At 41.2% G+C, this 27,454-nt stretch overlaps 1 protein-coding gene and 1 long non-coding RNA gene across 3 annotated transcripts; one reads left to right on the top strand and one right to left on the bottom strand.

The window, feature by feature from the left end:
* Window positions 1–1,138: 1,138 nt before the first annotated feature.
* LOC123732558 (uncharacterized) lies at window positions 1,139–27,454 on the top strand. Of its 2 annotated transcripts, XR_006763228.2 has the most exons (4): window positions 1,525–1,685; window positions 4,770–4,875; window positions 5,160–5,269; window positions 5,361–5,902. XR_006763228.2 is itself a non-coding variant. In XM_082968072.1 (2 exons), the coding sequence occupies exons 1-2, from the start codon at window positions 1,511–1,513 to the stop codon at window positions 25,639–25,641; spliced, it is 1,248 nt and encodes a 415-aa protein (XP_082824198.1). In that variant the 5' UTR covers window positions 1,139–1,510; the 3' UTR covers window positions 25,642–27,454. The 2 variants fall into 2 exon arrangements, 1 of the variants encoding a protein (XP_082824198.1); XM_082968072.1 differs by lacking the exons at window positions 4,770–4,875; window positions 5,160–5,269; window positions 5,361–5,902 and adding an exon at window positions 24,569–27,454 and having other exon boundaries at window positions 1,139–1,685.
* Window positions 14,459–15,456, bottom strand: LOC106578602 (uncharacterized). The gene is made up of 3 exons (XR_001322486.3): window positions 15,399–15,456; window positions 15,081–15,190; window positions 14,459–14,989 (listed from the first exon to the last, which is right to left on the bottom strand). It is a non-coding gene; the product is annotated as an uncharacterized LOC106578602 (long non-coding RNA).

A 27,454-nucleotide genomic window follows, 5' to 3' on the forward strand; every position in this document is an offset into this window, starting at 1 on the left:
CTACACATCCATAGGCATACAGGTATTATAATCATCCATTGCACAATAAGCAAGAACATAGCTAGCTACGTTATTTCATCTATCTGCATGGCAAATATCAGCAAGGCAAGCTTACAAAATTGTACATTTAATTTGCAGTAAACTCTTCAACTAGCTAGATTCTATACATCCACTATTTCACAAAACGACAGCCTGGTTTGCTGGTTATTTCTGGAGTCCCTAAAACAACCAGAATGACAATTTCATACTCATGTCACAACAGCCATAAAGCTAGCCAGTTAGCTGGCTAATGTTAGCTAGTCAGCTAGCTGGCTAATGTTAGCTAGTCAGCAAGCTGGCTAATGTTAGCTAGTCAGCTAGCTGGTTAATGTTAGCAAGTCAGCTAGCTGGCTAATGTTAGCTAGTCTGCTAGCTGGCTATTGTTAGCTAGCTGGTTAATGTTAGCTAGTCAGCAAATTGGTTAATGTTAGCTAGTCAGCTAGCTGGTTAATGTCAGCTAGTCAGCCAGCTGGTTAATGTTAGCTAGCCAGCCAGCTGGTTAATGTTAGCTAGTCAGCTAGCTTGCTAATGTTAGCTAGTCAGCTAGCTTGCTAAATCGCGATTTTCGTAAATGAACTTTACGATTAAAAAAATGCTTAATCGTTTGTCTCTAGATTAACTAACATTCCTGTCAACTGTACATGTTTCTGCATGATTCATTATGACGTTATCATCCCTTACATTTACTTCCATCCTAGTATTCTGTCCGCCATCTTTTATGCAGTTCAGTTCTGTGTAGGGGTACCCCTCTCTCCTATTATTTCTGTCCGCCATCTTTGCTGAAGAAAGTCTATCAGTCACTAGTGCAGCCGCAGCCTCCCCCGGTCCTAGTGCCGGCCCTGTAAGAAGTTTAAGATGCGAATGAACGGTTGACGAAAAAAAGAAATCACAGAAAATATATATTGACTGATACTGATTTATTTAAGGGGGGCTAATTAATATTTTAGGCCTAGCGACGTCCCTGATTCCTACCCTTTAACTTTTTGTCTGAGAATTAAATGTACATTTTATTCATCTGCGTTACCCACTCCAGTCAGCAGATGGCGGTCTGGGAATTTAAGGCGATGCTGTTAGTGTGACGTAGTGGACGGAACGCTTCTTTCAACAGTAGCAACTGTTCGTCAGCCACCTCGGTAGCTTGCTAGCCAAAATAGCCTAACCAATAAAGCTCTTTAGACGCTCTCGTGTATATTAGCAACTGTGTTTTAAAACCACTTCTGTCGTCTAGTTAGTTATCAGATTTAATTTCATATTTACGGTGTTGTTGTTATTAGTCAGCTAGCGGGCTGGTTAAGTTAGCATAGCTAGCTAACATACCCGACCATGCGGTTACTAAGCTACTCTCCTCCTTCTAAAGAAGAGGACATCACAGTAAAACAAGAAGTAGAGGGTGAGGCTGTTACTGTGAAAGAAGAAAAGGACACGTTCAGAGTGAAAGGGGAGGAGGATGTTACAGTAAAAGGAGAGGAGGATGCAGTTTATGGTAGTGAAAGATGAGGAGGAGGAGATGACTGTTACATCGATAAAAGAGGAAGAGGAGGAGGAAACTGGATATCTGGGCCCGATTTCCCAAACGCATCTTAAGGCATCCAACGGTGAACTTAGCCGTGAGATGGTTTTGAGAAACCGTTCCCTGATTAACACTAGTAAGTACTGCCTTAAAAAACAGAGGCACAAACTCTGTAGTTGTTGAACTGATGTTTGGTGTTAAAGCGGAAATCTGCAATTGCTACATCCATATTGTGACTTTAAAATTATTTATTTATAGCCATTGATTCTTGAAGAATATAACACATGCCTCATGAGCTTAGTTCAACTGTTGTACCCCATCAGAACCCCAAATAAGCTTTTTTTTCTCCAATGTTTAGAAACAATGTAAATCAACACTGTATAGCCTCAATATGGTTAAAACTATAATGTTGATATCATCGATGGTCATGGTCAGTCCTTGCATCCATAGGTCTGTCTGTAGTTACATTTCTCCAACCCCATAATCATCTTATTACCAAAACAGTGGTGGGATGACAGATGTGTTATTGTTTGAACTGCAGATTGCTGGGTTGTGTGGGTTTTTTAAACAGCAACAAAATGGCTGCCCAGAGACTTGGTTTGGTAAACAGCTGAGGGATGGGGGCTGGAGAAGTGTAACCACTCTCAAATTCATAGAGAAAGCTATTGTAGCAACCGTAACTCAACACCTAGTGTCCTCTTCAAGAAGTTCAGACATCTTGGCATAACAGTTATAAGGTGTTGGCTTGACAGTCGCTGGACCCAGGTTTGAGTTAGACTCAGGGCAACCCCTTAAATTCACTACACTATGAATACAAAGACTGGCCATCCATGATGTCATAATGATTGTTTACCCAGGTTTCTAGGATATATAGTATATTCTATAATTCATCCATGATGTCAAAATGATAGTTTAACCAGGTTTCTAGGCTATATAGTATATTCTATAACTGCCAGTGTAGATTTCCTGTGGGGGCAAATTATTAGAGCTGTTGATAAGTCATTGTATTCAGCCAATTTTTTTTTTTCATGCCCTTACATTAAAGGCAAGACATACCTAGATTCAATTACATTCATGAATTGGTTTGAAACCTTTGTTTTAAACCCTTCTCAAAGTTGGTGTCTTGACAGATTTGTAAAAAATGGTTTGTCATGAAACACAATTTTTATTTTTATTTAAATGTAACCTTTATTTAACTTGGCAAGTCAGTTAAGAACAAATTCTTATTTACAATGACTGCCCACCCCGGACGACGCTGGGCCATTGTGCGCCGCCCTATAGGGACTCCCAATCACGGCCGGTTGTGATACAGCCTGGATTTGAACCAGGGTGTCTGTAGTGACATCTCAAGCACTGAGATGCAGTGCCCGCTGCGCCGCTCGGGAGCCCCAAAATCATATTCTAGTGCTGTCCCCAACTAAAATACATCTTGGCCAACCAAGAGTCATCTGTTCTTTCTACCAATCACCCCATGTGTTTAAAAAAAAATCTCTATGTACTGAACTTGTCTGATGCTTTAAGCACACTGTTTGATTAAATAAATAAGACGCACAAATGACTAGAGGGAGCCAGTCATCAACATAACCTTTTTACATTTTTATTTTATTTGGCAAGTCAGTTAAGAACAAATTCTTATTTTCAGTGACGGCCTAGGAACAGGCCGCCTTGTTCAGGGGCAGAATGACAGATTTGTACCTTGTCAGCTCACCTTTTGGTTACTAGTCCAGCGCTCTAACCACTAGGCTGCGCTGCCGCCCCAACCTCACCAGAAGAACCCCCCCCCCCCACTGCTGGACTTCGTAAATTCTGCAAAACCCAGGAGTTTTTCTCCTGCACTGCGTATGAGAGAATGGCTTACGATACGCCTAGTGCTCTGTCAAATTGAACAGGCCCTTAGCGCTACAGAATTACCAGGCTATGCATTGGAAGAGGTTTTGGGGGGGTCGCCATGATTTACAAGCCATCAGGATCTCTTCCATGGCTTATAGCCCCGACTCCAAAGTGACAATTTTAGCATGTGAACAATTTGATAGTACAAATGCGACGAAGTCTGTCAGTTCATATTTATTTTCCAAAGCCTGCAAGGATGTGAATTATTTTATGCCTGTGTTTAGCTTTAAATGGAGGGATTACCCTATATTTATAACCCTGATGAATAAGCTGGACAATCTTTTCCAAAATCGTGAACAATTACGACGATAGCCGCTTCTATCCTTAAGACACACGGGCAAGTGTCTACAGGCCAGACGTAGGATCTATCCCTGGGGTGAAAACTTACCGAGTCTTGACGCTGGGGAATTGGACACAGACAGCGGGTGGGGTTCAGTGACAACCCTATAGACGGGCCTGTTATCCGTAAGAAAGGAACATCATTTTTTTTTAATGTATTAATTATTCAGAGGTCTGTACTAAATATTACTAATTAAATGAATGTTTTTAAAGCTGCCCCTTAACGAACGGGAATCTGTCATTTCTTCAAACGTTGTTTATACATAAAAAACATTAATGCGTGTTACAATATTGCACAAGCTGTTTTTAAAAAGGTCTGTACTAAATATTATGAATTAAATAAAATGGTTTTAAAGCTGTATCTCACCTTTAACGTAGGGACTATGCATTTTCGAGCCATCCCCCGGCAGGGCCCTGAGAGAAAAGGATTCCGTAATGACGTGTGTGCGCGCGCAGGGGGTGTGTGCGTGTGAGGGAGGGTAATTGTGTGTGTGTGTTTCAAAACAAAAAGGGGGGGGTGTCTCTGCATGGGGGGCTTTTGAAACCAGAAAAGGTGTGTGTAAGTTTGTTTAGGATTGCCGGCATCTCTTCAATTGGTCTAGACACTTTCCATTTTATTACCCCCCCAAGCCCTTTCAAATACGTATTTATCTCACCCACATGTGGGGGCTAAAAAAGTGAAAAGGCCCAGGCATAAGATATCATGTCTAGACGACCTCCTAAGGGTTTAAAACATGTTATTTTCTAATCAGCGCATATACTAAAGGTCCCCCACCCCGGGATATAAATTTACAACGGACACCCCTAAGCTGTGCTATGAAGCATAAATGCAATATCGACAGACCGAATATGTCGAGACACCTGCCTGTGGTTTTTGGGTCTCTAGACATTCGGGAGTACATTATATGACCCTTTTATGCATACAGGATATCGCCCGAAAAAACTGCACCCCCAGCTCTGTAAACTCATTGCATAATATATCTCTCGTTAGAGTACGAAAGGCTAAAGCGCAACATCAGACCAATAGCCAGAAGAGTTATCCGCCCAGAACAGCTAAAAGATCCTCGATGAATCCGTCCTAATGGAGCTTTCTGAAGGTGAGTTAGTGAAAATAATATATTAGATATGTAGGTTAGATTTTTTCAGGGAATTGTTTGACATACATTTTTAGGCAATTATCAATATAATGTGTTACATAGTGTGCAGCTGTGATAACTTTATGTAATTGTTTGGATATAAAACCGGTGTGATATGGTTTGTTAAACGGGGGACAATGATTTTTTTTTTAGGTAATATGTCAAATGCACGTATTATTATAAGTTAGTGAATATATTTGGTATAAATACCTGTTAATATTATCTAACGTCTGTATGATACCCAGAGGCTACCTGGGCATAATTGCTTGGGAACCGACAGCGTTAGACGGGGATTCTCAGAATCAAACTGCGCCCGGTCCTTTATGTAGCCCTTCACCATCACACTATTTTCGACGTAAGTCCAAAAATAAAATCCATAATAATATTTATACATTAAAAAACAAAAAGTGGGCACCCTGTTTTAAAATCTATTTTTGTGATTACAGCGGACAGCCAACAAACAGGAGTACATGATGCATTAGGGACTCTGAACAACTTCGGAGGAGCAGATGAAAGAGATGCTATTCTACGGTTTTGTACTAACGGCCTTACCCTAACTCCAAACACCAGCCAACAGCCCAGAACCGCGGAATACCGAGCAGCTAATAGATCATCTGTGAATCCATCCTCATGGAACTTTTTTGAAGGGGAGGTGAATATTCAGTGTGATGTTTGTATATAGAAAAATATTATTTAAGAATGATAGGTATTATTCTTGGCATTTACATGTATGTTTAAATTTTTTTAAGGCTATTTAAGCATTGAACCATCGTTTTTTTATTCATACAGTTTGTAAACAGTAGCTTCTGCCCTCTTAGGGTCTATCTGACCCGCTTATTATATCAAACCTCTCAGACTAGAAAGTATGATTAAAAAGTATGATTAAAAAGTATGATTAGAAACTATGACAACTATGTTCAAACTGTGATTAGAAACAACAATTTGAAACTACGACAAACTATGATAATAAACTATGAACAACTATGAAGCCAGGGGTGTGTGTGTGTGTGTGATGATCTATTATTTAAGTGTGTAATATTACTCTCTCTCTCTCTCAATGTATACCCTTTCACTCAATGTATACCAAGTAGCAAATATTTAACAACGTTTCAACATTCGGTATTGCAACATTTATGAAAGACAATGACATACAATTTTAGGCAATTATCAATATAATGTGTTACATAGTGTGCAGCTGTGATAACTTTATGTAATATATTCTCTCTCTCTCCCATTTATTTATATATATATATATGACATTGACTCCTGAGTGTTGAACTTATGCCCACTCTACAGCCACCCAGGGTTGTTATATGACCCTGAGGGTCATCTACGAACATTGGAACATCTTGAAAAACAATAAGGGGTACATGTACTCTTAAGTGTCCACTCAGAGCATGGTACCTCTATCATTTTGTTCCTAGGTTTATGACTTATAGTGAGTGTTTCCAAGAGGCTGTGCTGAGGCTAGTGTTAGCTAGCTACATAGTTGCCTTTGTATCATGATAAGGTGTAGTACTGAAACTATCGAGGTTACCTAGCCAGCTACACTTTCAAACAAAGTCAACAACGCAGCCACTGCTAGCTAGCCTACTTCACCAGCCAGCAGTACTGTATCATTTTAGTCAATAAGATTTTTGCAACGTAAGCTTAACTTTCTGAACATTCGAGACGTGTAGTCCACTTGTCATTCCAATCTCCTTTGCATTAGCGTAGCCTCTTCTGTAGCCTGTCAACTATGTGTCTGTCTATCCCTGTTCTCTCCCCTCTGCACAGGCCACACAAACGCTTCACACCGCGTGGCCGCTGCCACTCTAACCTGGTGGTCCCAGCGCGCACGACCCACGTGGAGTTCCAGGTCTCCGGCAGCCTCTGGAACTGCCGGTCTGCGGCCAGCAAGGCAGAGTTCATCTCAGCCTATGCTACCCTCCAGTCCCTCGACTTCTTGGCGCTGACGGAAACATGGATTACCACAGATAACACTGCTACTCCTACTGCTCTCTCCTCGTCTGCCCACGTGTTCTCGCATACCCCGAGAGCATCTGGCCAGCGGGGTGGTGGCACTGGAATCCTCATCTCTCCCAAGTGGACATTCTCTCTTTCTCCCCTGACCCATCTGTCTATCGCCTCCTCTGAATTCCATGCTGTCACAGTTACCAGCCCTTTCAAGCTTAACATCCTTATCATTTATCGCCCTCCAGGTTCCCTTGGAGAGTTCATCAATGAGCTTGAAGCCTTGATAAGTTCCTTTCCTGAGGATGGCTCACCTCTCACAGTTCTGGGTGACTTTAACCTCCCCACGTCTACCTTTGACTCATTCCTCTCTGCCTCCTTTCCACTCCTCTCCTCTTTTGACCTCACCCTCTCAACTCCCCCCCCCTACTCACAAGGCAGGCAATACGCTTGACCTCATCTTTACTAGATGCTGTTCTTCCACTAATCTCATTGCAACTCCCCTCCAAGTCTCCGACCACTACCTTGTATCCTTTTCCCTCTCGCTCTCATCCAACACTTCTCACTCTGCCCCTACTCGGATGGTATTGCGCTGTCGCAACCGTCGCTCTCTCTCTCCCGCTACTCTCTCCTCTTCCATCTTATCATCTCTTCCCTCTGCTCAAACCTTCTCCAACCTATCTCCTGATTCTGCCTCCTCAACCCTCCTCTTCTCCCTTTCTGCATCCTTTGACTCTCTATGTCCCCTATCCTCCCGGCCGGCTCGGTCCTCCCCTCCTACTCCGTGGCTCGACGACTCATTGCGAGCTCACAGAACAGGGCTCCGGGCAGCCGAGCGGAAATGGAGGAAAACTTGCCTCCCTGCGGACCTGGCATCCTTTCACTCCCTCCTCTCTACATTTTCCTCTTCTGTCTCTACCACTCTAAATTCCAAGCATCTGCCTCTAACCCTAGGAAGCTCTTTGCCACCTTCTCCTCCCTCCTGAATCCTCCTCCCTCCTGAATCCTCCTCCCTCCCCCTCCTCCCTCTCTGCGGATGACTTCGTCAACCATTTTGAAAAGAAGGTCGACGACATCCGATCCTCGTTTGCTAAGTCAAACGACACTGCTGGTCCTGCTGACACTGCCCTACCCTGTGCTTTGACCTCTTTCTCCCCTCTCTCTCCAGATGAAATCTCGCGTCTTGTGACGGCCGGCCGCCCAACAACCTGCCCGCTTGACCCTATCCCCTCCTCTCTTCTCCAGACCATTTCCGGAGACCTTCTCCCTTACTTCACCTCGCTCATCCCTGACCGCTGGCTACGTCCCTTCCGTCTTCAAGAGAACGAGAGTTGCACCCCTTCTGAAAAAACCTACACTCGATCCCCTGATGTCAACAACTACAGACCCGTATCCCTTCTTTCTTATCTCTCCAAAACTCTTGAGCGTGCCGTCCTTGGCCAGCTCTCCTGCTATTTCTCTCAGAATGACCTTCTCGATCCAAATCAGTCAGGTTTCAAGACTGGTCATTCAACTGAGACTGCTCTTCTCTGTGTCACGGAGGCTCTCCGCACTGCTAAAGCTAACTCTCTCTCCTCTGCTCTCATCCTTCTAGACCAATCTGCTGCCTTTGATACTGTGAACCATCAGATCCTCCTCTCCACCCTCTCCGAGTTGGGCATCTCCGGCGCGGCCCACACTTGGATTGCGTCCTACCTGACAGGTCGCTCCTACCAGGTGGCGTGGCGAGAATCTGTCTCCGCACCACGTGCTCTCACCACTGGTGTCCCCCAGGGCTCTGTTCTAGGCCCTCTACTATTCTCGCTATACACCAAGTCACTTGGCTCTGTCATATCCTCACATGGTCTCTCCTACCATTGCTATGCAGACGACACACAATTAATCTTCTCCTTTCCCCCTTCTGATAAACAGGTGGCGAATCGCATCTCTGCATGTCTGGCAGACATATCAGTGTGGATGACGGATCACCACCTCAAGCTGAACCTCGGCAAGATGGAGCTGCTCTTCCTCCCGTGGAAGGACTGCCCGTTCCATGATCTCGCCATCACGGTTGACAACTCCCTTGTGTCCTCCTCCCAGCCCTGGACAACACCCTGTCGTTCTCCACTAACATCAAGGCGGTGACCCGATCCTGTAGGTTCATGCTTTACAACATTCGCAGAGTACGACCCTGCCTCACACAGGAAGCGGCGCAGGTCCTAATCCAGGCACTTGTCATCTCCCGTCTGGACTACTGCAACTCGCTGTTGGCTGGACTCCCTGCATGTGCCATTAAACCCCTACAACTCATCCAGAACGCCACAGCCCGTCTGGTGTTCAACCTTCCCAAGTTCTCTCACGTCACCCCGCTCCTCCGCTCTCTCCACTGGCTTCCAGTTGAAGCTCGCATCCGCTACAAGACCATGGTGCTTGCCTACGGAGCTGTGAGGGGAACGGCACCTCCGTACCTTCAGGCTCTGATCAGGCCCTACACCCAAACAAGGGCACTGCGTTCATCCACCTCTGGCCTGCTGGCCCCCCTACCTCTGAGGAAGCACAGCTCCCGCTCAGCCCAGTCAAAACTGTTCGTTGCTCTGGCACCCCTATGGTGGAACAAGCTCCCTCACGACGCCAGGACAGCGGAGTCAATCACCACCTTCCGGAGACACCTGAAACCCCACCTCTTTAAGGAATACCTAGGATAGGATAAAGTAATCCTTCTAAGCCCCCCCCCCCCCCAAAAAAAACAAATGATTTAGATGCACTATTGCAAAGTGGTTGTTCCACTGGATATCATAAGGTGAATGCACCAATTTGTAAGTCGCTCTGGATAAGAGCGTCTGCTAAATGACTTAAATGTAAATATGCATTGATAGGTCTTAGATTTTATAGACAGGGTATCTGTAAAAACACTTTGTGACAACTACGGATACAAAAAGGGGTTTTCAGAAATACATATGTTTGACAGATTTGTATTATTATAAAAATATAACATTATTATCAGAATCTTTAGTATTATTATGTTACAGGCGAGACCTACCCAGAAATGTCAACGTAGACAACTTACAAGAATGTGTTTACTAGGCAGTGATGAAAACGTTTTAAAGGAGCTCTAATTCAAACATGCAAAGATATATATTGGATACAATTATCCCGTTAAAACTGTTGTTACAGTATCACTTCTCATTGACGTACATTTCAAGGTTTCACAAAACAACTATCTCAATAATGTTTCGCTTTACTTAAATTGTATTATTTATCGTGTCTCATACCATGCTAATACACTACCAAGAAATGCAAACAGCTGTGGAATTAACCCATAACCGATGTGTCTTTTTGGGGATCAATAATTGATCAAGAATACCAATGGGCAGGATCTGATCCTCTTCCCTATTACGACATCATTTTTATTTATTTTATTTATTTCACCTTTATTTAACCAGGTAGGCAAGTTGAGAACAAGTTGTCATTTACATTTGTGACCTGGCCAAGATAAAGCAAAGCAGTTTGACACATACAACACAGAGTTACACATGGAGTAAAACAAACATACAGGCAATAATACAGTAGAAAAATAAGTCTATACACAATGTGAGCAAATGAGGTGAGATAAAAGAGGTAAAGGCAAAAAATATATAAAAAATAAAAAAGGCCATAGTGGCGAAGTAAATACTTTATAGCAAGTAAAACACTGGAATATAATGCACAGTCATATGCAAAACCATAGAACTCCGACAAGAAAACAATGAAAACCTTAACATGACTACATGCATTGTCATTATTTTAGTTACCATCCATCAATGGTTGAATTGGGTACTTTTTCTTTGTACATGCACGGAGCCTCCAAGTGGCTGGAGCCAAACAACAGGCAAAATTAAAAAGACCCAAATAAAAAGTATGTGAAAAGATGGGGTCAAATGTATTTTTGTAATGTTTTGTTACAACCAACAGGTCTACCTAACATTTGACATAACTAGTAAGCCGTACATCCTGAATGTATAGGGGCTCCCAAATATGGACCTGGGAACACACGGGAGGGCTGGGACCACAACCACCTTATAAGTAATTGAGCCGAGAACATAATTGCTATATTGTAATTAAAAACAAGGACCCATAACACAGGACCAAGGCAAAGCAGGACCCATATAGAATTAAAACAACAGTATTCTTAATGAGAAATATAATCTAATAAACAAATGTCTGCATAATGAAAGACATGAAAACTGTCTCCAACAATGTATTTAGATATGTATAAAACGTTGATATTGTCAGTAAGCTCACTGAGACTAACAATAGACAATCGTTATTGTGGGAGGTTTCGGGTTAAACTATATGGGAAGGATCATGGATGTTAGAGATTTGGTCACAGTGGGGATTTTGAAAGAGGGCGATTAGAACCCCAAAGTAATAGGGGTAAGAAAGATCATAAATGTAATTTCACATTCCTGTTTAGGGGGTTAATAACTTTAAGGAAACCACTATTCACACTATGTGGATTATAAACATGTACAGACATAGAGAACCATCACATCAAGATGTAACAGGGATGAATGGTTATTCAATGTACAACAGTAGGCTTCTGTAACATGCAATACGTGTTAAATATGTTTTACATACATCCATGAATGAACGGTTTCACAAACTCCCTTTAAAGGTTTTGAAAGCAAGTTGTTACAGGCCTCATTCAGCAGTCTAGAGATTAACCGAGAGACACCAAAAACAGCAATGTTTAGAGCAGCTTGGAGATTATTCCCCAAATGTAAGGGGCAAAGAGTTGATTTACCTAAATGTACAGACCAAAGGAATTTCCAGACTTAGCAAACCCTGACACTGGGCATGATAACTTTGACATCTAATGATTATTGTAGATGTTAACAACCAAGGGAGTTTACAGTAGGTCAAAGAGATGTATAAAGGCAAAGAGAGCAACAAAATTGACCTACATGACCTCAAAGCAAAGAGTCACTGACGTTTTTATATACAGTACTACACATATCCAGAAGACAGGTCCGTACTGTAGTACTACACTATTACACTGTTATGTACTACTAATGTACTAGTATCTAGGATGTTAAGGAATATCTATAGTGGGGGAACATGTGCATGATATAACACATTCCCACAGCATCTAAGGATGAATACACTGACATTGACATTGTATTTTGTTATGTGAAAGTAGCAAGTATGTGTAAAGAGTTTACAATTTTGTTTAAAAGTTCAGAATATGCCTCTTGGGAAAATTGAGATGGGGTACATATATTATGTATTTCAATTTCTTACTCTTTTTAATAATACTTGTGAGTTGTAGACACGTATAAACCAAAGGTTTCATTTGGGTTATAATAATGATTTACAAATGACAGACCCTGTCTTGTATTGACAAGCAGAACAAATCATTTGACATTCAAATATGTCATTTTAAATAGCTCAATTCAATCCAGCTGGGCCTTCTTAACACAGACAGTTGTTTCTGCTGTCGATGTTATGCCTTTGTACAGATCTAGGATCAGTTCTCCTCCACAATGCATATTCAGTACCGGTCAATTGTTTGGGCACACCTACAAATTCAATGTTTTTTTTATTTATTTTAACTATTGTCTACATTGTAGAATAATAGTGGAGACATCAAAACTATGAAATAACTCATATGGAATCATGTAGTAACCAAAAAAATAAAAAATAAAAGTGTTAAACAAATCAAAATATATTCGATATTTTATATTCTCCAAGTTTATCATTTTAAAAGGATAACCGTTTTGCAATTATGTTAGCACAGCTGAAAATTGTTGTTCTGATTAAAGAAGCAATAAAACTGGCCTTCTTTAGACTAGTGGAGTATCTGGAGCATCAGCATTTGTGGGTTCGGTTACAGGCTCAAAATGGCCAGAAACAAATAACTTTCTTCTGAAAATCGTTAGTCTATACTTTTTCTGAGAAATGAAGGCTATTCCATGCAAGAAATTGCCAAGAAACTGAAGATCTTGTACAACGCTGTGTACTACTCCCTTCACAGAACAGCGCAAACTGGCTCTAACCCGAATAGATGGAGGCCCCAGTGCACAACTGAGCAAGAGGACAAGTACATTAGTGTCTAATTTGAGAAACAGACACCTCACAAGTTTTCAACTGGCAGCTTTATCAAATAGTACCCACAAAACACCAGTCTCAATGTCAACAGTGAAGATGCGACTCCAGGATGTTGACCTTCTAGACAGAGTGGAGGCAATGTGATGGTCTGGGGGTGCTTTGGTGGTGGTAAAGTGGGAGATACAGGCTTGACAGATGGCGTCAAGCACTCCTCCAGCATCTTTTCATTTTTTCTGCATCTCATGAATGTTCTTCTTTGATCCGAACACCTCAAACTTAGATTCGTCTGTCCATAACACTTTTTTCCAATCTTCCTCAGCCCAGTGTCTGTGTTATTTTGCCCATCTTAATCTTTATTTTTTTATTTTTTTTTAACGGTCTGAGATATGGATTTTTCTTTGCAACTCTGTCTAGAAGGCCAACATCCTGGAGTCGCATCTTCACTGTTGACATTGAGACTGGTGTTTTGCGGGTACTATTTGATAACTACTATTATTTTGAGGGTACTATCCTGCCTATTGGTATTCTTGATCAATTATTGATCCCCAAAAAGACACATCGGTTATGGGTTAATTCCACAGCTGTTTGCATTTCTTGGTAGTGTATTAGCATGGTATGAGACATGATAAATAATACAATTTAAGTAAAGCGAAACATTATTGAGATAGTTGTTTTGTGAAACCTTGAAATGTACGTCAATGAGAAGTGATATTGTAACAACAGTTTTAACGGGGTAATTGTATCCAATATATATCTTTGCATGTTTGAATTAGAGCTCCTTTAAAATGTTTTCATCACTGCCTGGTAAACACATTCTTGTAAGTTGTCTACGTTGACATTTCTGGGTAGGTCTCGCCTGTAACATAATAATACTAAAGATTCTGATAATAATGTTATATTATTTTTATAATAATACAAATCTGTCAAACATATGTATTTCTGAAAACCCCTTTTTGTATCCGTAGTTGTCACAAAGTGTTTTTACAGATACCCTGTCTATAAAATCTAAGACCTATCAATGCATATGCCTCAGCACAGCCTCTTGGAAACACTCCCTAGAAGTCATAAACCTAGGAACAAAATGATAAAGGTACCATGCTCTGAGTGGACATTTAAGAGTACATGTACCCCTTATTGTTTTTCAAGATGTTCCAATGTTCGTAGATGACCCTCAGGGTCATATAACAACCCTGGGTGGCTGTAGAGTGGGCATAAGTTCAACAATCAGGAGTCAATGTCCTGTATTTTTTTATATATATATATATATATAAAAATGAGAGAGAGAGAATATATTACATAAAGTTATCACAGCTGCACACTATGTAACACATTATATTGATAATTGCCTAAAATTGTATGTCATTATCTTTCATAAATGTTGCAATACCGAATGTTGAAACGTTGTTAAATATTTGCTACTTGGTATACATTGAGTGAAAGGGTATACATTGAGAGAGAGAGAGAGAGAGAGTAATATTACACACTTAAATAATAGATCATCACACACACACACACACACCTGGCTTCATAGTTGTTCATAGTTTATTATCATAGTTTGTCGTAGTTTCAAATTGTTGTTTCTAATCACAGTTTGAACATAGTTGTCATAGTTTCTAATCATACTTTTTAATCATACTTTCTAGTCTGAGAGGTTTGATATAATAAGCGGGTCAGATAGACCCTAAGAGGGCAGAAGCTACTGTTTACAAACAGTATGAATAAAAAAAACTATGGTTCAATGGTTAAATAGCCTTCATTTAAAAAAACAAAACACATGTAAATGCCAAGAATAATACCTATCATTCTTAAATAATATTTTTCTATATACAAACATCACACTGAATATTCACCTCCCCTTCAAAAAAGTTCCATGAGGATGGATTCACAGATGATCTATTAGCTGCTCGGTATTCCGCGGTTCTGGGCTGTTGGCTGGTGTTTGGAGTTAGGGTAAGGCCGTTAGTACAAAACCGTAGAATAGCATCTCTTTCATCTGCTCCTCCGAAGTTGTTCAGAGTCCCTAATGCATCATGTACTCCTGTTTGTTGGCTGTCCGCTGTAATCACAAAAATAGATTTTAAAACAGGGTGCCCACTTTTTGTTTTTTAATGTATAAATATTATTATGGATTGTATTTTTGGACTTACGTCGAAAATAGTGTGATGGTGAAGGGCTACATAAAGGACCGGGCGCAGTTTGATTCTGAGAATCCCCGTCTAACGCTGTCGGTTCCCAAGCAATTATGCCCAGGTAGCCTCTGGGTATCATACAGACGTTAGATAATATTAACAGGTATTTATACCAAATATATTCACTAACTTATAATAATACGTGCATTTGACATATTACCTAAAAAAAATCATTGTCCCCCGTTTAACAAACCATATCACACCGGTTTTATATCCAAACAATTCCCTGAAAAAAATCGAACCTACATATCTAATATATTATTTTCACTAACTCACCTTCAGAAAGCTCCATTAGGACGGATTCATCGAGGATCTTTTAGCTGTTCTGGGCGGAAAACTCTTCTGGCTATTGGCCTGATGTTGTGCTTTAGCCTTTCGTACTCTAACGAGAGATATATTATGCAATGAGTTTACAGAGCTGGGGGTGCCGTTTTTTTCGGGCGATATCCTGTATGCATAAAAGGGTCATATAATGTACTCCCGAATGTCTAGAGACCCAAAAACCACAGGCAGGTGTCTCGACATATTCGGTCTGTCGATATTGCATTTATGCTTCATAGCACAGCTTTGGGGTGTCCGTTGTAAATTTATATCCCGGGGTGGGGGACCTTCAGTATATGCGCTGATTAGAAAATAACATATGTTTTAACCTGTTAGGGCTAGGGGGCAGTATTGACACAGCCGGATAAAAAACGTACCCGATTTAATCTGGTTACTACTCCTGCCCAGTAACTAGAATATGCATATAATTATTGGCTTTGGATAGAAAACACCCTAAAGTTTCTAAAACTGTTTGAATGGTGTCTGTGAGTAAAACAGAACTCATATGGCAGGCCAAAACCTGAGAAGATTCCATGCAGGAAGTGGCCTATCTGACAAATTGTTTTTCATCTTGGCTCTTTTTATTGAAGACTGAGGATCTTTGCAATAACGTGACACTTCCTACGGCTCCCATAGGCTCTCAGAGCCCGGGAAAAAGCTGAATAATATCGAGGCAGGCTCTGGCTAAAACACTTTATCGCTTTTGGCAAGTGGCCGATCAGAGTACTATGGGCTAAGGCGCGTGCCCGAGTCGACCGAATGCTTTATTTTCTTTCGTCTGTTTACCTAAACGCAGATTCCCGGTCGGAATATTATCGCTTTTTTTATGAGAAAAATGGCATAAAAATTGATTTTAAACAGCGGTTGACATGCTTCGAAGTACGGTAATGGAATATTTAGAATTTTTTTGTCACGAATTGCGCCATGCTCGTCACCCTTATTTACCCTTTCGGATAGTGTCTTGAACGCACAAACAAAACGCCGCTGTTTGGATATAACTATGGATTATTTTGAACCAAACCAACATTTGTTATTGAAGTAGAAGTCCTGGGAGTGCATTCTGACGAAGACAGCAAAGGTAATAACATTTTTCTTATAGTAAATCTGACTTTGATGAGTGCTAAACTTGCTGGGTGTCTAAATAGCTAGCCCTGTGATGCCGGGCTATCTACTGAGAATATTGCAAAATGTGCTTTCACTGAAAAGCTATTTTAAAATCGGACATATCGAGTGCATAGAGGAGTTCTGTATCTATAATTCTTAAAATAATTGTTATGCTTTTTGTGAGCGTTTATCGTGAGTAATTTAGTAAATTCACCGGCAGTGTTCGGTGGGAATGCTAGTCACATGCTAATGTAAAAAGCTGGTTTTTGATATAAATATGAACTTGATTGAACAAAACATGCATGTATTGTATAACATAATGTCCTAGGGTTGTCATCTGATGAAGATCATCAAAGGTTAGTGCTACATTTAGCTGTGGTTTGGGTTTATGTGACATTATATGCTAGCTTGAAAAATGGGTGTCTGATTATTTCTGGCTGGGTACTCTGCTGACATAATCTAATGTTTTGCTTTCGTTGTAAAGCCTTTTTGAAATCGGACAGTGTGGTTAGATTAACGAGAGTCTTATCTTTAAAATGGTGTAAAATAGTCATATGTTTGAAAAATTGAAGTTTTTGCATTTTTGAGGAATTTGAATAACGCGCCACGGGATTACACTGGCTGTTGAGTAGGTGGGACGCAAGCGTCCCTCCTAGCCCATAGAGGTTAACTGTTGTCTGACCTGTTGTTGTCTTAGCTAGCTCTCCCAATCAACACCTGTGATTGCTTTTTGCCTTGCTTTATGTCTCTCTGATGTGAATATGCCTTGTATACTGTTGTTTAGGGTAGTTATCATTGTTTTATTTTACTGCGGAGCCCCTAGTCCCACTCAACATGCCTCAGAGAACTCTTTTGTCCCACCTCCCACACATGCGGTGACCTCAGCTAGCATAACTGGTGCCTCCTCTCTTATCGTCACTCAATGCCTAGGTTTACCTCCACTGTACTCGCACCCTACTAAACCCTGTCTGTACCTTATGCCTTGAATCTATCCTACCACGCCCAGAAATCTGCTCCTTTTATTCTCTGTTCACAATGCACTAGACGACCAGTTCTGATAGCCGTTAGCCGTATCCTCATCCTACTCTGTTCCTCGGGTGATGTAGAGGTTAACCCAGGCCCTGTGTGTCCCCAGGCGCTCTCAATTGTTGACTTCTGTAACCGTAAAAGCCTTGGTTTCATGCATGTTAACATTAGAATCCTCCTCCCTAAATTTGTTTTACTCACTGCTTTAGCACACTCCGCCAACCATGATGTCCTTGCCGTGTCCGAATCCTGGCTTTGGAAGGCCAACAAAAAATCTGAAATTTCCATCCCCATCTACAACATTTTCCGTCAAGATAGAACTGCCAAAGGGGGATGCGTTGCAATCTACTGCAGAGATAGAACTTTGCAGGCTATCATACTTTCCAGGTCTATACCCAAACAGTTCGAGCTTATAATTTTAAAAATGAATCTCTCCAGAAATAAGTCTCTCACTGTCGTGCCTGTTACAGACCCCCCTCAGCTCCCAGCAGTGCCCTGGACACCATATGTGAATTGATTGCCCCCCCCATCTATCTTCAGAGTTTGTTCTGTTAGGTGATGTAAACTGGGATATGCTTAACCTCTCTAGGGGGTGTGGGACGCTACCGTGCCACATGGCCAACATCCAGTGAAATTGCAGAGCGCCAAATTCAAAAACAGAAATACTCATTATAAAAATTCATAAAACATACAAGTGTTATACATCGGTTTAAAGATTAACTACTTGTTAATCCAACCACGGTGTCAGATTTCAAAAAGGCTTTACGGCGAAAGCATACCATGCGACTATCTGAGAACAGCGCCCAGCAGACAAATCATTACAAACCGTTACCAGCCAAGTAGAGGAGTTACACAAGTCAGAAATAGCGATAAAATTAATCACTTACTTTTGATGATCTTCATATCGTTGCACTCACAAGACTCCCATTTACTCAATAAATGTTTGTTTTGTTCGATAAAGTCTCTCTTTATATCCAAAAACCTTTTGTTCACTCATTTTGTTCAGTAATCCACAGGCTCAAAGGCAATCACAACAGCCAGCCAAAAAATCAGATAAGTATCAGTAAAGTTCGTAGAAACATGTCAAACTATGTTTATAATCAATCCTCAGGTTGTTTTTAGCCTGAATAATAGATAACATTTCAACCGGACAATAACGTCTTCAATAGAAAAGGTAAACAAGAAAGGCGCACTCTGGGTCTCGCGCATGAAAAAATCTCTGGGACACTGAATGGCCCACACATTCAGAGTGGTCTTACACTCATTTTTCAGAATACAAGCCTGAAATAATTTCTAAAGACTGTTGATATCTAGTGGAAGCCATAGGAAGTGCAATTTGAGTCCTAAGTCAATGGAATCTGTATAGGCAGTCAATGGGAAAACTACAAAAATAAAAAAAATCCCACTTCCTGGATGGATTTTTCTCAGGTTTTCGTGTGTCATATCAGTTGTGTTATACTCACAATCATTATTTTAACAGTTTTGGAAACTTTAGAGTGTTTTCTATCCAAATCTACCATGTTTACTTTGGGCACGCTTTTCATCCGGAGGTGAAAATAGTGCCCCCTACCGTAGTGAGGTTAACACCCCGGCCGTCCTACAATCCAAGCTAGATGCCCTCAATCTCACACAAATTATCAAGGAAACCACCAAATTCAACCCCTAAATCTGTAAACATGGGCACCCTCATAGATATTATCCTGACCAACGTGCCCTCCAAATATACCTCTGCTGTTTTCAATCAGGATCTCAGCGATCACTGCCTCATTGCCTGCATCCGTTATGGGTCCGCGGTCAAACGACCACCCCACATTACTGTCAAACACTCCCTAAAACACTTCTGCAAGCAGGCCTTTCTAATCGACCTGGCCCAGGTCTCCTGGAAGGATATTGACCTCATCCCGTCAGTAAGGGATGCCTGGTTGTTATTTAATTGTAATTTCCTCACCACCTTATATAAGCATGCCCCTTAAAAAATGTAGAACTAAGAACAGATATTGCCCTTGGTTCACTCCCGACCTGACTACCCTCGACCAGCACAAAAACATCGAATAGTCTCCGCGATATGCAACTTTTCAGAGAAGTCAGGAACCAATACACACAGTCAGTTAGGAAAGCAACGGCTAGCTTTTTCAAACAGAAATTTGCATCCCGTAGCTCTAACTCCAAAAAGTTTTGGGACACTGTAAAGTCCATGGAGAATAAGAGCACCTCATCCCAGCTGCCCACTGCACTGAGGCTAGGAAACACTGGCACCACCGATAACTCCACGATAATCGAGAATTTCAACAAGCATTTCTCTACGGCTGGCCATGCTTTCCTCCTGGGTACCCCAACCCCGGCCAACAGCTCCGCAGCTACTTCGCCAAGCCTCCCCAGCTTCTCCTTCACCTAAATCCGGATAGCTGATGTTCTGAAAGAGTTGCAAAATCTGGACCCCTGCAAATCAGCTGGGCTAGACAATCTGGACCCTCTCTTTCTAAAATGATCCGCCGCCATTGTTGCAACCCATATTACTGGTCTGTTCAACCTCTCTTTCATATCATCCGAGATCCCTAAAGATTGGAACGCTTCCGCAGTCATCCCCCTCTTCAAAGGGGGTGACACTCCAGACCCAAACTGTTACAGACCTATATCCATCCTGCCCTGCCTTTCTAAAGTCTTCGAAAGCCAAGTTTACTAACAGATCACTGACCATTTCGAATCCCACCGTACCTTCTCCGCTGTGCAATCCGGTTTCCAAGCTGGTCACGGGTGCACCTCAGCCACGCTCAAGGTACTAAATGATATCATAACCGCCATCGATAGACAGTACTGTGCAGCCGTCTTCATCGACCTGGCCAAGGCTTTCGAACTCTGTCAATCACCGTATTCTTATCGGCAGACTCAACAGCCGATCAATCAACAACCGATCGCTGCCCACACCCGCGCGACTAGCATCACTACTCTGGACGGTTCTGGCTTAGAATATGTGGACAACTATAAATGCATAGGAGTCTGGTTTGACAATAAACTGTCCTTCCAGACTAATATTAAGCATTTCCAATCCAAAATTAAATCTAGAACCGGCTTCCTATTTCGCAACAAAACCTCCTTCACTCACGCTGCCAAACATACCCTCGTAAAACTGACTATCCTACCGATCCTTAACTTCGGCGATGTCATTTACAAAATAGCCTCCAACACTCTACTCAGCAAACTGGATGCAGTCTATCACAGTTCCATCCGTTTTGTCACTAAAGCCCCATATACCACCCACCACTGCGACCTGTATGCTCTTGTCGGCTGGCCCTCGCTACATATTCATCGCCAAACCCACTGGCTCCAGGTCATCTATAAGTCTTTGCTAGGTAAAGCTCCGCCTTAACTCAGCTCACTGGTCACCATAGCAACACCCACCCATAGCACGCGCTCCAGGAGGTATATCTCACTGGTCATCCCCAAAGCCAACACCTCCTTTGGCCGCCTTTCCTTCCAGTTCTCTGCTGCCAATGACTGGAACGAATTGCAAAAATCGCTAAAGTTGGAGACATATATCTCCCTCACTAACTTTAAGCATCAGCTATCTGAGCAGCTTACCGATCGCTGCAGCTGTACACAGCCCATCTGTAAATAGCCCATCCAACTGCCTACCTCATCCCCATGTTTTTATTAACTTTTTTTGCTCTTTTCCACAACAGTATTTCTACTTGCACATCATCATCTGCACATCTATCTCCAGTGTTAATTTGTTAAATTGTAATTACTTCGCTACTGTGGCCTATTTATTGCCCTTCCTCCGTACTCCATTTGCACACACTGTATATAGATTTTTCTATTGTGTTATTGATTGTACTTTTGTTTATCCCACTGCTTTGCTTTATCTTGGCCAGGTTTCAGTTGTTTTCAAATAGCCTACCTGGTTAAATAAAAGTGAAAACATTAATTTTTTTTTAAATCGTAGCTTTATTGACAACACTCAAATGGATACTGTCATTAACCTCTATGGGCTAGGTTGGACGCTTGCGTCCCACCTACTCAACAGCCAGTGTAATCCCGTGGCGCGATATTCAAATACCTTAGAAATGCTATTACTTCAATTTCTCAAACATATGACTGTTTTACACCATTTTAAAGACAAGACTCTCGTTAATTTAACCACACTTTCCGATTTCAAAAAGGCTTTACAACGAAAACAAAACATTAGATTATGTCAGCAGAGTACCCAGCCAGAAATAATCAGACACCCATTTTTCAAGCTAGCATATAATGTCACATAAACCCAAACCACAGCTAAATGCAGCACTAACCTTTGATGATCTTCATCAGATGACAATCGTAGGACATTATGTTATACAATACATGCATGTTTTGTTCAATCAAGTTCATATTTATATCAAAAACCAGCTTTTTACATTAGCATGTGACTAGCATGTGACTAGCATTCCCACCGAACACTTCCGGTGAATTGGCTAAATTACTCACGATAAACGTTCACAAAAAACATAATTATTTTAAGAATTATAGATACAGAACTCCTTTATGCACTCGCTATGTCCGATTTTTAAAATAGCTTTTCAGTGATAGCACATTTTGCAATATTCTGAGTAGATAGCCCGGCCATCACAGGCTAGCTATTTTGACACCCACCAAGTGTGGTATTCACCAAACTCCGATTTACTATTAGAAAAGTTTCATTACCTTTGCTGTTCTTCGTCAGAATGCACTCCCAGGACTGCTACTTCAATAACAAATGTTGGTTTGGTTCAAAATAATCCATAGTTATATCCAAATAGCGCCGTTTTGTTCGTGCGTTCAATACACTATCTGAAGTGTAAAGAAGGGTGACTCGCCCGACGCGTTTCGTGACAAAACATTTCAAAATGTTCTATTACCGTACTTCGAAGCATGTCAAACGCTGTTTAAAATCAATTTTTATGCGATTTTTCTCGTAAAAAAGCGATAATATTCTGACCGGGAGTCGTTGTTTTCGTTCAAAGAGAGAGAAAGTAAACATGGTGTCGGCTCGTGCACGCGCCTCCAGTCTCATTGTCCTCAGATCGACCACTATCCAAATGCGCTAATGTTTTTCAGCCATGGCCTGCAAAGCCACCATTCATCGTTCTGGCGCCTTCTGAGAGCCTATGGGAGCGTTAGAAAATGTCACGTTATGCCAGAGATCCCCTGTTTTGGTTAGAGATGATCAAGAAGGCCAAGAAATAGTCAGAGAGAGCGCTTCCTGTTTGGAATCTTCTCAGGTTTTGGCCTGCCAAATGAGTTCTGTTATACTCACAGACACCATTCAAAAAGTTTTAGAAACTTTAGGGTGTTTTCTATCCAAATCAAACAATTATATGCATATTCTAGTTACTGGGCAGGAGTAGTAACCAGATTAAATCGGGTACGTTTTTTATCCGGCCGTGCAAATACTGCCCCCTATCCCCAACAGGTTAACGCAGTTCTTCAATAATTACACATAATACTTGAGTTACAGTCACATGTTCAGCTATCATCAGCTGATCCAGGAAATCATTTTCTGAATGACAGTCACATGACAAACATCACGACATGCAACAACAACCAAAGTGCTTCTTCATTCATTACTCTGGTAAAGACAGTTATGCCGTGCTCCATGTTGGATCCAACATCCCTAACAAATGTATGTTTATAATGTGTTATTGTCTGGTTGATTTACTGTAGGGTCTCGTTAGTCTGTTTGGACACAGAGATACTTAGCTCATAATGTGTAGAGAACTGTTCCTTGATGGATAGGCTATTGTACAACACACAGAGCTATTTTCCTATATTTGTTGTTAGGTGAAGTTATGGGTCCTACAGTAGGTCTATGTTGTTGTTAGGTGAAGTTATGGGCCAATTTGGCAAACAGTGTACAAACCGTCATTGTCAGGCTGATGAAAAAGCCAAAGAGCATTTTACTGGTTGAAGTGTTTTTTTAATTACAAAGCAGTTGATTTGGGACAATAACACAAACATTATATTAAGCAGGACATTCAAACGAGCCTTACAATTATAATCCAAAGTAGTGTGAAATGCACTCATAAGCAACCTGGAAATGGAGGTTACTCCCCTGAGCAAAAATCTTTTCTCACCAGCAAACACAGAAAGGGGCTACAATCTTAGATGTTACTACTAATGTAAAAACAAGACAAAATATGACAAAATATATTGTTGCTCATTTTAAGACAAATGTCAAATAATCATTACATTCATTACAGACGTCAATTGTTGTTCAACATCATGGCTACGCTGTTGGCATCACCTTTTACAGTGGATTTCTGCTGTTGTGGGCCTTTAAACTGTTGGGGCTAGGGGGCAGTATTTTCACGGCCGGATAAAAAACGTACCCGATTTAATCTGGTTACTACCCCTGCCCAGAAACTAGAATATGCATATAATTAGTAGATTTGGATAGAAAACACTCTAAAGTTTCTAAAACTGTTTGAATGGTGTCTGTGAGTATAATAGAACTCATATGGCAGGCCAAAACCTGAGAAGATTCCATGCAGGAAGTGCCCTGTCTGACAATTTATTGTCCTTCTGTTGCATCTCTATCGAAAATACAGCATCTGTGCTGTAACGTGACATTTTCTAAGGCTTCCATTGGCTCTCTAAAGCCGCCAGAAAGTGGAATGGGGTGTCTGCTGTCTCTGGGCAAAGTACAGCAGCTCTGTTTGTGAGTGGTCAGCCTGGGGACAGTGAGACTGAGATGTGCGTTCACGAGACTTCTCAATTTTTTTTCTTTCAGCCTTTGAATGAATACAACGTTGCCCGGTTGGAATATTATCGCTATTTTACGAGAAAAATAGCATAAAAATTGATTTTAAACAGCGTTTGACATGCTTCTAAGTACGGTAATGGAATATTTTTAAATTCTTTGTCACAAAATGCGCTTGCATTTTTGAGGTATTTGTATTTCGCGCCACACGATTCCACTGGCTGTTGACTAGGGTGGGACGTAGAAGTTAACCATCTGTATGACTTTGTCATTCACACAGGAGAAAGACTTGACTATCGTGGATCCTCTGGGGAGCCTCAACAACCTCATGATGCTGACAAGGCAGAGAAGAGTCTCTCCAGATCAGAACTCCTCAAGAAACACCAGCAGAGACCCACAGGGAAGATAATTCACCGCTCTGACTGTGGGAAGAGCTTCACCTCATCAGCAGGCACTAAAATTAATCAGAGAAGCCACACAGTAGAGAAACCTTATTGCTGTACTCAATGTGGGAAGAGTTTTGATACTTCTAGCCATCTTATTGTACACCAAAGAACACACACAGGAGAGAAACCTTATAGCTGTGATCAATGTGGGAAGAGTTTTACTCAGCTAAGCCACCTGATATCACACCAGAGAATACACACAGGAGAGAAACCTTATAGCTGTGATCAATGTGGGAAGAGTTTTACTCACCAAAGCAGCCTGATATCACACAAGAGAATACACACAGGAGAGAAACCTTATAGCTGTGATCAATGTGGGAAGAGTTTTACAAAGTCGAACAATCTGACTCTTCACCAGAGAACACACACAGGAGAGAAACCTTATAGCTGTGATCAATGTGGGAAGAGTTTAACTCATTCAACCAGCCTGATATTACACCAGAGAACACACACAGGAGAGAAACCTTTTATCTGTGATCAATGTGGGAAGAGTTTTACTCAGCTCAGCAGCCTGACATCACACCAGAGAACACACACAGGAGAGAAACCATATAGCTGTGATGAATGTGGGAAGAGTTTTACTAGGTCGAGCAGTGTGACTCTTCACCAGAGAACACACACAGGAGAGAAACCCTATAGCTGTACTCAATGTGGGAAGTTTTTTTTTACATCTAGCCATCTGAAGATACATCAGAGAATACACACAGGAGAGAAACCCTATAGCTGTACTCAATGTGGGAAGTTTTTTTTTACATCTAGCCATCTGAAGATACACCAGAGAAGACACAGAGGAGAGAAACCCTATAGCTGTACTCAATGTGGGAAGAGTTTTGTACAATCTGGTGAACTGAAGAAGCACCAGAGAACACACACAGGAGAGAAACCTCATGGCTGTGACCAGACATAATCTGATAAAAGATCTCTGATCAAATATCAGAAAATACATGAAGGAGTTGTTTCATGATATCAATGAATTAATGTCACAATGTAGAATGTTTTAACATTGTAGAAGGATTATTTTAATGATGTCACAATGTAGAACCCTAAACTTTTGTCCCCTGTTCTATTGATATCAACATGATATGGATATTAGCCTCAGGGAAAAATTGATGAATGATGACAAATAAGTGTTGCTTCCTTTGTTTAGCGTCCCCTACATTTAAATTCATCACTCCCAAATATAGCTGACTGTCTTCTGCAGGTCTGTCAAAACTGTCATGTTTTAATATTCCATCATCATTAAGTTAATTATTGCCAAATCAAAATTAACAAAGGGGTGTACATTTGGTTTTGATATTTCGTATTTACAATTCATGTAACATTTAGTGATCATAATTATTCATGCAACCAACTGACAATTTTCAGGTATAATTATATTGACATTGTTGCCCTTCTTTTAGAATATCAGGGTTCATTCTCAGATGTGCCAACCCAAATGTACTAGAGCATGACATTGGGGACTGGGCCCCGATCCAACAACATGCCTATCTAGTGAACCCTGAAAAGAGAGAGAAGCTCCGCAGTGAGGTGGAAAGTTACTACAGATATTGCAGGAGTTTCCTCTTGAAATCAGACATGTCCGTGGTAAGGACAACTTGGTTGCTGATTGTCTCAAGTATGGGCAATCGAAAATATGCGTTTTGCGTTTAGGCAGTGCCTTACCATGGATCACAATTTATTTTGACTGCATGTTTTTCTGTATTGGAGATGTGTTTTGTTTGGGCTCGTACCAAGGGGACGAGAGTTCTAGAAACTAGTGAGTTTTTCAAAAATTAAGATTGTAGAAAAATATATTTAGAAATGTGTTTTTTCCTGTTTTTACTTGTTGACAGCCAGTAGACACCATGTTTATATTGTAGTTGATTATGTCAAATGGAAGCTGTTTTCTGTTGGTGGTGAGCAAACTTGTCCAACAAAAATATAGGATATATTTGTTGTTTTCAGGGGGACAGTGTTACAGTCTTTGTATTTTCCATTTATGTTTCGAGGTTGGACTTTAGCACGTTTAGCTCGTTAGCACGTCTAGCTCCGTTAGCACGTCTAGCTCCGTTAGCACGTCTAGCTCCGTTAGCACGTCTAGCTCGTTAGCACGTAGGACGCACTGATTGGTGTCACCTCGTTAGTCAGTATGTGTTACACCTGTGCTGGCTTGTCCATCTCGTTAGTGGGAAGGTGTTTCACCTGAGCTGGTCCAGGTTCTATTTAAGAGTGTCTGGCCCAGTGCTCCAGTTGTCTTGATACATGTGGAGAGTCAACACCTTTAGTTGCTCCACCTTTTTGGTTTGCTTCCTGTCTAAGTTTGGTGTGGGTTTTTCTTTTGTTTGCCTCTTCTTGGGCAGATTTAGAGGGTCTCATGGTGGGTGTCTTTTAGGTCCCAGTTATTGTTACTAGTCAACTTTCAGTGGACACCCCCATAGTGACTTTCAGAGCCCCTCCTAAAATCCCACCTGTTTAGTTGTGGTTGTTGTCAGTGACGTTTTGTTAGTTCCCTCTTCTATTTTAGGGACATTTTAGATTTTTCCCTGCTGGGGAAAGTAACAACAATGTGGTAAAACAAGCTGATATTTTGGGTTGTTGCATCCAATTAATCAATTTCCTTTTAATGAGCACTTCATCCTTTTATGTGTACTAAGTATTTCTTTATTTTAATTGTTTTTTCCTGTGAAGCATTGCATCATGTCTGAAATGTGCTGGATAAATAAAGCTTAATTTGATTTGAA

Source organism: Salmo salar, chromosome 02 (genome assembly GCF_965601325.2).
Source record: "Salmo salar chromosome 02, fSalSal1, whole genome shotgun sequence".
Lineage (NCBI taxonomy): Eukaryota > Metazoa > Chordata > Actinopteri > Salmoniformes > Salmonidae > Salmo > Salmo salar.

What these genes read in the sequence shown, in the direction of transcription:
- LOC123732558 (XM_082968072.1), top strand. Translation starts at nt 1,511, where the DNA reads ATGCAGTTTATGGTAGTGAAAGATGAGGAGGAGGAGATGACTGTTACA. An exon ending in CCGTTCCCTGATTAACACTA is followed by an intron (nt 1,686 to 24,568) that starts GTAAGTACTGCC and finishes TCATTCACACAG; the next exon opens with GAGAAAGACTTGACTATCGT.